Source organism: Eulemur rufifrons, chromosome 16 (genome assembly GCF_041146395.1).
Source record: "Eulemur rufifrons isolate Redbay chromosome 16, OSU_ERuf_1, whole genome shotgun sequence".
Taxonomy (NCBI): domain Eukaryota; kingdom Metazoa; phylum Chordata; class Mammalia; order Primates; family Lemuridae; genus Eulemur; species Eulemur rufifrons.
This window is the reverse complement of record NC_090998.1, coordinates 74,470,370-74,480,679: the sequence shown is the minus strand read 5'-3', so window position 1 is coordinate 74,480,679 and position 10,310 is coordinate 74,470,370. Positions and strand designations below refer to the sequence as shown.

General features: G+C 42.9%; 1 protein-coding gene across 3 annotated transcripts in view; it reads right to left on the bottom strand.

The window, feature by feature from the left end:
• The window catches only part of ELK3 (ETS transcription factor ELK3), a 162,159-nt gene that overhangs the window by 3,638 nt on the left and 148,211 nt on the right, over window positions 1-10,310 (bottom strand). For all 3 annotated transcript variants that reach the window (XM_069491356.1, XM_069491355.1, XM_069491354.1), the window contains one exon: window positions 4,978-5,100. In XM_069491356.1, coding sequence (XP_069347457.1) covers window positions 4,978-5,100 — 123 coding nt within the window. The remainder of the gene's footprint in view (window positions 1-4,977; window positions 5,101-10,310) is intronic.

The window sequence follows — 10,310 nt, the reverse complement described above, 5'->3', positions numbered from 1 at the left end:
GTTAATTTGTGTTCTTGGTAACTAGGATAATAAATAGTAGGATAAAAGGCATATATGCTTTGATACCAAGTTTCAGGTCTGAAACAAATACATCAGCTGTAATCCCAACTGAACAAGAATAATTAAGGCCTCCTTCTAGTACAGGACTACTCAGAATTAGATTTTTCATTGTCTAGGGTGATGTGTCAAAATGATCCCCTGGGCTGTCCTCTATCATAATTCCTCTTTAGTCCGGGTAAATTAAATATTAAACGTAGCAATCAATATCAAATTACAAAGCTTGGCATATGTGAGAAGTACAGTAAATACTTATAGAACAATGTAAATACATTTTTGTAGTTTTCAAGCTGTTTCAATAACTTATGTTTGGTGCCCCAGAGTTTATCAAGGGATGGCATTTCATTTGCTATCGAGGGGCCGTAACCTAAATTTTGTTATCCTCATTTTACAGATGAGAAAACAGAATTCAGGTAAGTTTCATTGTTGGCTAAAGGGCACAGCTAATAAGCAGCAAAGCCAAATTTTAAACTGATTGAAATCTTTCTGTACCAAACTGCCCGCAAACTTCTTATTTTGGCAGGGCTTAGGGGTAGCTTTAATTACTGTTTGTTTAAAGCTTATTTGGTATATTCTTGAGGTTTTTATTTCTTTTCTGGAACTTTGGCGTTTTCATTTTTTTCTAGAATTTTAATCCACCTCAACTGTGTGATCAAACCTACCCACATAAAAGTTTATACTTTTTAAAGGTCGGCTTCCTAACCACTCTTCCCACTGACTTAAGGGTGAATACTTGGAAGATAAGCAAGTTTTGCATTTTCATCGTTTTATTTCTCTTTTTGGTTTTTATCCATCTTATTGGTGTTTTCAAAATAACTCAGCTTTGGTTTTGTTAATCTTCTGTTTTTTAAAATAAATTACCTGTAGCTCTTTATTTCTATATACTCAATGCCCATAGCTTCTCTTGAAAATCCTGGCTTTTCTAGCATGTTTCTTATTCATCTTCATTGGCTCTTCTCCTGCCAGTCCCCTTTCTTAAATTGCAGCATTCTCCAAACTTTGGTCCTCAGCCTTCTTTTCTCCAATACTGTGCCTGGACTTGACAACCATCTCCATCTGAGATGTCCCCACCCAATCCCCCCCTTTCCCCACAACACCAGCTCTTCCAGTGCTAACTCTTAAGTCAGTGAAAATGATGGTTAGGAACACACACCAAAACTCAAATCGAGGCTGTGCCACTTATTCAGTGTACGATCTTGGGTAAACTGAGTAACAGCTCTGTGCCTTAGTTTCTCATCTCTAAAAATAGAACTATTGGAAGTATTAAATGAGAAGCCACCAAAAAATGCTTAGAACAATGCCTGGCACACAGTAAGCCCTCAATGAATGTTAACTGTTGTTATTAGTAGCATTTCCAGTCTTTTAATCACTTAGTAATCTTTGCCTCTTCCTACTGTTCACTACCTACTTACTCCTCAAACCCCCCACACAATGTCTTCCTCTCAATCTTACCTCTGAAATGGCTTCTAAATATATTCTTATGTCCACTGTTCTACTCTAAACATATGATAATTTCCTCTTCAGTTCTTCCTCCACACTCATATCAGCGATATTTTTCTAAAATGGAGATCTCACCCTCCCTATCTCCAGCTTTAAAAGCCTTAGCAACACTTAACAGATTAAGGGAGAAACTCTTGAGCGTACAAGGCCCACAGCTGCTTTTTGAGCTGGTCTGCTCTCCCCCAGTCCCTTCCTCAGCAGACTTTCATATCGCAGTCACTCAGATCTAGTAGTCTCCAACACGCTCTCCTCTGTCAAAGTCCTGTCCCTTCTTCCAAGCTCAGATGGCACTTCTACCTTGGAGCCTTTGTCCAGTCCCCAGCGGAAAAGAGCTACTGTGTCATTGGCTTCCTGCAGCACTTTGTTTGCTCATCTATTATCCACACATTGTATGTCCCTATGGTCCCTGCCCCTGCCACAGAGCACCACAAATATTTGCCGAGTTAGATTTGCTGCACTGAAAATTTCAAGATATACCTGTTCCTACTAGGTATATTCCAAATGAGATCAAAATCTATTTCAGAAGTTCAAAAGGTGGAACAGACATCCTGTAGACGAGCTCAAAATATCAAACTGTCCAGTTGAATCAGATTTCACTTTACTTGTAAACCAAGGTGCTATATTGACATTTGGTACAATGTCTCAGGCACCTGTGTCTTTATTAAAACATTTTTCAGTTACAAAGCATACCTCTTCCAGAAAGGCTAGTATCTTGTCTTCTCTCTCCTTCCCTGAAATGCTTCAGTATCTGCTATAACAACTGTATCAGGGGATCTTCTGTGTAAAACTCCTCGGCTCTGTCAACTGTCACCCTAAGGATTCTGACACCTTTCCAATCATGACAATAGGAAACCTGCCAACATCACTTACAATTTATAGGCCAAATCTATTTTTTCCTTCCTCCAACACACAGCATATGTGAAAGAGGTTTGTTATTTTGAAAGCAAATTATTTTCATTAGTTTAAAAGGGACATTGCTGATAGCAATCTGAATTCTGAAAATCAATTGTAATGTCTGCTTTTAAAAATCAGAAAGTGTTACTCCTCTTGCCATGTTTTGTTGTTTACCATTTTCCAAACTGCTACTTTCAACTTTTACCACACAATTGCTCTTTTCATAGGAAGAGTAATAATACTTTTAAAGATACAAAATTATTTTTCCTTCCTCTCATGGATCCAACCATGAAAACAGGGCTCAAGGCCATGCAGCCTGTCTACCATCCAGACCAGGTTGTAATTTGAATGGCTCCAGGAGAGAGACCAGGTCCATTTGGTGAAATTAAAGTTAAAATTCTAAGCAGGTAGCCTTTAAATGCAGTAATTTTTTCTGCGGAATTCTAAATGTAAATTAGGAATCACAGGTCTGCAGTGCATCTCAGACTGTGGTTCCTGGACCAGTGGCATCACTAGGAACTTGAAAGAAATGTTTTCATCAAGCCCCGCCTCAGACCTACTAAATCAGAAACTCTGGGGTTGGGGCCCAGCAATCTTTAACACACCCTCCATGGGACTCTCTTGCACACTGGTCTATAGCAGTGACTGAAGAACAGAGGATATGCCCATCTCCCAACGAGCCTGATGATGTGGAGAATCACTGTGGACAGAGGACCCATTGTTATACTATTGTGAGAGTATTGGGCTCGAAAAGGTTAGTACTTAAGACAAGGGACCCCAAAGAATCCCCAATCAGTAGTTCTCCATGGCTTTCCTAGGAGGGCACCAAGCCCTACATCAATCAGGTGGTAGAATTCCCAGTCAGGAGAGAAATAAGAGGCCACTCACTATTCACAAATAAACTCTGCAGAAGCTCTAGGTGAGACTCCAGGATTACAGTAGCACTATAGTCCCTCCCCCTATGGCGCTTAACTGCAGCCGGACAACTCCTTTCTTTTCTACTTCATACCAGACGACTGCTGCCCTGTTCTTGAGACTTTCAGGAAATGAAGTGTTTTTATCTCCCTACCAAAGGATTAGTATTCCTAATTTAAGTTTTTCCTAATACTATATTTGCTCATTGTTTTTTATTCACCATTTCAATTTTTTATTTTCCTGCCTGAGTTAAAATGGTTAAAAATCAACATGTTGGCCATGCATGACCGTAGCTCAATTTCTTATGATGGGAATCAAGGCCAGGGGAGAGAAAGAAATCTGATTACTCCAGGGATACGATCGCATAAGGACACTCTACCCCAACCCCACTAGGATACCAGAGAAGCAAGATAGCAATCAAAACCGCTTTAGCTCCACCCTTCCAACAAGACCCTAAATCCCAGCACGTACAGCTCCTGGCACGGAGCAGGTGCTCAGCAAATGTTAACCTCCACAAGCAAAATGACTAGCTCCAAAGGTTATGAAGCCCTGATACTTTTAAACCAGTTACCTTTCTTAGACATCTCTTTGTGAATTCATTTAGACAGTCAACGATAATTACTGAGTATCATTTGTGTACCAAGCCATGTGCTAGATGGTGGGGAACAGACACCACAGTGAACAGGGCACAGTTCTGGTCTGTTGAGAGCCCACAGTCTAGTGGGGGAGACTGCCAGATCAGTAGGCAGTCATAATACAAAGTGCTAAGTGCAGCGAGAGCCAAAGAACTGCATCTAACTCAGGGTGAGCCACGCTGGGGGGGCACAGGATGCGGGGTGGATGAGACAGCGTTAGAATGAAGTGCAGAGGGAGTTTGCACTGTGTCCACCTTTGCTTCCTTCCTGTCCCTAGGATCCTTGCTACCTGTACTCATAGTCAAACAGTAACACCGTGGTCAGTAACAGTCTTTGGGTCTCAAAAAAGGAAATACTGATTTTCCACACGACAGCAAGTGATGATAGTTTGTATTGTGTGGCTGAATAATGAATGTGCTTACTTAGTATAGAGTTATGCAAGACAACGCAGCTAAGTCTTCATTATTTTTTAACCAAATGCTCTGGATGCTCCTTTTTTTTATTACAGAACAAGGAGAACTTGATTACGATTCACAGAATTATCAGGTAACTTTTCTATGCCAGTATGGAGAAATCATTCACTATTTTTATTTTTGAATTTATTTCAAGTGAATCACTACATTAATTAATAGGATTAATATTTTAAAGTCTTTTAGGAGCTTTTATTAAAAATTTTTTTTTTTTTAAAGTTCTGCCTTTTCCTAAATTTCCAGTTTTCATAGTCAAATGAAAATATCCAAAACACTTCAAGAACTAATTGTTCTATCGTGGATGCCTGGCATGAGTGCGCCATTTTGCCTCATGGAAAACGGCTGCCTCTGAAGGGTTTGCAGCCCCATTAACATGAACTCCCTTTAACATTTGAACCAAACATACAGCAGAACTCACTGTTACCCTTGCAGGATTCACAGGAAAAAAAAAAAAAAAAACGTTCCTTAGAAGTTCAGCGTGTAAAAGTGCATTTCCAAACACTCACCTGGAACAGCGTGTTTGGCCCTTGCAGCCTGGCAGGACTCAGCGGAGCGACCGGACTGAGGCTGCTCCAGAAATGTATGCTGGACAGCAGTGGACTTGGGGTCAGAAGCAGTCCGTTTGGTGTCTGGGAAATAAAGCAAATAGATTTAATATTACCGGTTTACCCAACTGCAGCCACGCTCAACGGCAGCAGAGACGTTAGGTGTGCTAGGCATGGACCGAAAAACAGCCTCACCATCTCAGGAGAATCTGGCAACTTTACTTCCGCAAGGCTGTCAACAGTTTAATTTTCTTCAATGCTAATTTTTAACAATTTTATAAAGGAAAGAGGTATTGACAAGTTACCTTCCCTAAGCATTCTGGTGGAACACTCAAGTTTGTAGCAACTTTTGTCCAAATGGTTTCTTCACTTGCACCCCCATCCCAGATTAAACAGGAAGATTTATTTAGTGCATAAGCAAAATGGGATCCCCTGAAGGAGTTTTATTCTTCTTACCTATATCTTATTTTTCTACAGTGTATATCCACTACTTGGGTTACAGACACACACACATTTTTAAACAGCTTCCCAAGCTTCACTTTCCGCATCAACAGCCCTTCAGTAAGTTTAGGATTTGCTGTTATTATAAAATACCCTGTTGCAGCTTCTTCAGAAGCTCTGAGCTGGGTTTTCCACATTCCGCTCTGGACGTGGAGTTGATGGGAATCCATCGCCCTGGCAGTGGTTTGGGAGGAGGGGCTCCTTGTCAGGCTGGGTGTAAAGCCAAAACCCTGGGTTTCCAAGGAGAGTACTAGGACTGCATTTGCGTACACGCACACACCAGCTAGAGGGCAGAAGAAACAACCTGCTCAGCTGGGAAGTCCCGTGGCTTTTATCCGCAGCAGAGGCAAACTCCCTGCCCAGGCTGCGTCTGCACCTTTGGTGACCAGAAGCCCCTCGGTGGTTTTGTGATGTCAGTGAGGTGCTTTGTGTAAGAACCACAGCAAAAGCCCCAGCATTTCAGGTTGCATCATGCTGGATGCTAAAGTGTTATTTTTTCCTAGAACTGACCTCCATAGCTTCACTAATTATCAAGAGCATTTGGCTTAAACCTAAACTGAAAGGTCTGCTCTGTTCAGCAGAATGGAGACAAACATCCAAAGTTCCACAAACTATGAAGCTAATGAAAGGTAAACAAATTTGTACCAAATTATTTGAGTCGTTGGTTCCATGGCATTTCCTACATATTGAATGACCTATGAGGTTACCAGGATAAATGCATGTTTTGAATAAGCCTCTCATTTGTTCTAGTCCAAGGCAATTTCACAAGTGTGCCAGGCCATCTGGCCTACCAGTTAAAAATTAACAGCTCAGCATGAGCTCTGCCAGGGTCCCAGTCTCAGAACCACCACGTACTGGCTAGGTAACCTCAGGCAAGCAATGCACCCTGTCTATGCTCCAGCTTCCCACTCTGCAAAATGGGGAGAATAAAAAAAGCCTGCAATTACAGGGTTGTTGGGAAGATTAAATAAATTGATCTACCTCAAGCTCTTACTATGTGCCTGGCACACAGCTATGCTCAACGAGTATTGGAGGCTTATCAGGCTAAGGACTCAGTACATGTTTTTGGATGAATAAATGAATTAGTAATTAATTAAAAGTATACCCAGCACACTCACTAAATGTATTTCATGTATTCGTGGGAGAAATTCTCAACTGTATGTAGAAAAGTACTTAACACTCTAAAATAGACAAAACTCCACGGAGTCAGATGGAACTTTCTGGCTCTTCTCAGTTGTGTTAGGCTCAAGTCCACAAGCTTAGGTGATCTGAGAACTAATATTTGCGTTTTACTCCAGAGCCAGGTTCCAACCACAACGCATCACATTAACATGTAATAACCAATGTGTATGGGGCCTCCTCGTTTACCCATCAAAGTGCTACAGAGACAATGAATCTTCTAAACCACAAAACATAGCTATCTTTCATCCATGAACATAAATATACACCCATTCCTCTCTAATCCTCTGAGCAATATATAAGGTGTAGAATTTTTATTTCCGTAGTCTCAAATTTGTACCCATGTCTGGATTTGAGATGTTTGCACATTTGTTTCTAAGGGATACAGGATGTACTCAGAATACAGTAGCCTTCTGTTTCTCATGTTTAATATGTTTGAAATGTCTCCTATAATATATGCAGATAAATACTGAAATGACTTCATTCCCTCCCCTACCTCCCATCCTTTTTCTCCCTGAAGACCCCGGGGCCTTAAAGAAAGAACTATTAATACTTGGTTGCTTTTTTTAAGGAAAGTTCCTATAAAGCCTGCCCTCGGTCATCTCCGGGGAGTGTGAGCCTCACTCTCTCCACATGCTCCTGGAGTCAGGCGGGCAGGCTGAGCCTGAGGGCCGAGTGCTAGAGAAGCCACAGCAAGGCACGTGCTTCCTTTCACTCCCCAAAGACAAGCCTGGCCCACAAGGAGCTCCTGGTCCCACAGGCTGCCAGGGAAGGAGATGATGCCCACGGGCAATGGGCATTCAATTTGCAAGGGGTCCGACCTCCCAGGATCTCCTTTTCATTCTTCCACTTCAGTTTCCTAAAAAGCCCACACACTTGAGCTAAACAGGTGAGCTGGCGTCCAGAGGGCCCTTGTGTGTGGCCCTCTCTCTGCCTGGATGACACCCTCCCACCACCTCCTCCATCCTGTCCTGCCTCCCCCTTTGCCCCTCAACATGCCACCTCAAAGGAGACTTTCCCGATCTCCCCTCAACCAGACGGGATTTCTCTTTTTTCTGAATCTTTATAACACTTTGTAACCACTATTTTTCTTAACATTTAATATGTTCTGCCTCACAGTAATTTGCATATTTTCCTTATACCTCTTTCCATAGCCTTGAAGGTATCTGCTCATCTTTATGCCTCCTGTAGTCCTCGGCTCCTAGACACTTGATGAGCTGAGACCATCAGCAGGTCTAGGTGTGCCCCGTCCCTGGCGTATCCCCTATTGGATCTCTTCCCTTGGAGTGCCCATGTGTTCAAACTTCAGCTCACCTTCTTCCCACATCTGGGTCCTTAAGATTTCCCTTTGTTGACAGTACCACCATTTATGCAGCCCCTCAACAAATGCTGACAGGGTGCACAGTATGCTTCAGGTGCCAGAGACAAGGACAAAGCAAGATAGGATCCTGCACTCACAGCCCAGACTAGCACCAGCATCCAGTCACCACCACGCAAAATGTCTTCCACCTAATTGCAAGCTCCAGGCATGGCTTCTGAAGGTTTCCGTGAACTCACTTTGCTATTCATCCTGTCATTTCCATTCCTACTGCACCCAAGCCCCTGTCACCTCACAGATGGCATTCTACAAAAACCACCTAAACCAGTCCGCCTGCCCCAGGCCCTCCTCCCCATCGATTCTGCACACCATCACCAAGTCAACTGCCCCGACACACTATGTCCATTCAAAATTCTTTCATGGTTTCAGGAAAAAAGGGGTAACCTGAGCCACAATTCTAGGCTCCCCCATAACCGGTTTCATACACTCCCTAATTTCCACATGTGAACCCTCTTACTTTGCTTGGTGTATCCTGAGCTCATCTCATATACACAGAGAACCACAAAATTCCAGCCTACTTGTCTTTCAACATTCATTCCAGAACGTCCCTGACCATTCACAGCCCAGGCTTCCCTGGGCTACAGATAAGGGACCTCATCCATTTCCAGGGCTTTAACCACCCCTTACCTGTCGAAGACACCCTAACTTTGTCTCTAGCTCCAAACTCTCTCTTTAGCTGCAGCTGGACTTGTTCACCTGGTCCTCCTACAGGTTCCTCAAACTCAACATGGCCCAAACTGAACCTTTAACCTTTTGCCCATGAGCTCATTCTTCCTCCCATGCTCATACTCAGGTGGCCTCTGTCCCACCCCCCACCCAGTGAGTCTTGCTGACAGCCATCCCCTAAGTCTCTCTCAGATCCATCTGCTTCACCACCCCCCACCAGCACAGCCTTCCACCTGGAATATTTCGGTGGCATCCTAAACAGATCCAGCCTCCCCACTTCCCGATCCACACCATCAGGGTGATTTCTAAAACACAATGCAGATGGTCACTCATACCACTTCAGTGCCGCCCACTGCCACTTTCCTTTACCTTTGGAATTCATCCTCCCACGTAACTGAACTACCGTACCTCCCCTCATCACAGGGCTGCTTCACGTCTTTATGCCCTGCCCCAAGCTGTTCCCACAATGCCCTCATCACCCTCAAAAAAATCCTCCTGATCCTTCAACACCCTGCCCAAGTTTGATCACCCCCCTCCATGAAGCCCTCTCGACATTCTTCCCCACCTCTGGCACAGTTAATACCTCCTCCTCAGTATTCCTTTTCCACTGCATCTGAGATACTATATGAAGCTACTGAAGGTAAGTTATGAGCACCAACTAGCAGGGACTATTTTACCCAGGTAGCTTAGCCATGCCTGTCATGGCTGGGTCCCAAGGTCATGAAAACAGCACGTGCACTTCCAGTGTCCTTTCTAGGTCTTATAAAAAATTAACGCTCAATAATTATTTGCTCATAGATTCTAATAGGAATTTTGTTTCACTTGACTTACACATCTAAGCAGCTGTTAATTTCCCATCAAAGCAAACAAATTCCTCAGCTGGTTTTCAGGGTCCTCCTTAATTGCACACACCCCCAAATCATACCCTATATTATATACTGCCCCACATGCTTTTCCTGCTGGACAGCAACCAGTGAACTCATGAGAACAGGAACTGGGTCTATCTCGCTAACCTCTGCATCCCCAGGTGCCTGGCAAGTGCTTGGTATTCAATGATTATCTCCCAAACTAACAAATGATAGGCATTTGTTACTTGACTGAGTAAAGAGGATCTGGATTAGCTACTCAAGAGGAAGTATTTGCAGATCACTTGATTTGGTGATTTGAGATACTGGTAAGTCATTCAGGCTTTTGGAAAGTAAAGGAGAGAAAAACAGGCTGTCTAACATCTCTGATCTTCAGCTCCCACGGATGCCAATGGAATCCATGACAAATGCCACCTTGGGGTTAGACAGACTCATAAAAGGTGACTATGGATATCTGGAAATGTCTAAAGTTGTCTGAATTCAAATAAAAACATGACCTTAAGGACCTCAAAAGAGGAGTCAAATCCCACAGAAGTTTGTGCATTGTGCAATTCATCTATGTAAAAATAACACTTGTGCTCGTTAATATTTTGAAGCAAAGCTTTTTTTAAAAAAAAGAAACCACTTTCTTAGCTCATCCTTAAGAAGGAACTCCTTATCCTTTCAAGTGTGGTCATGAAATTGCACAATTCACTCACATCTTC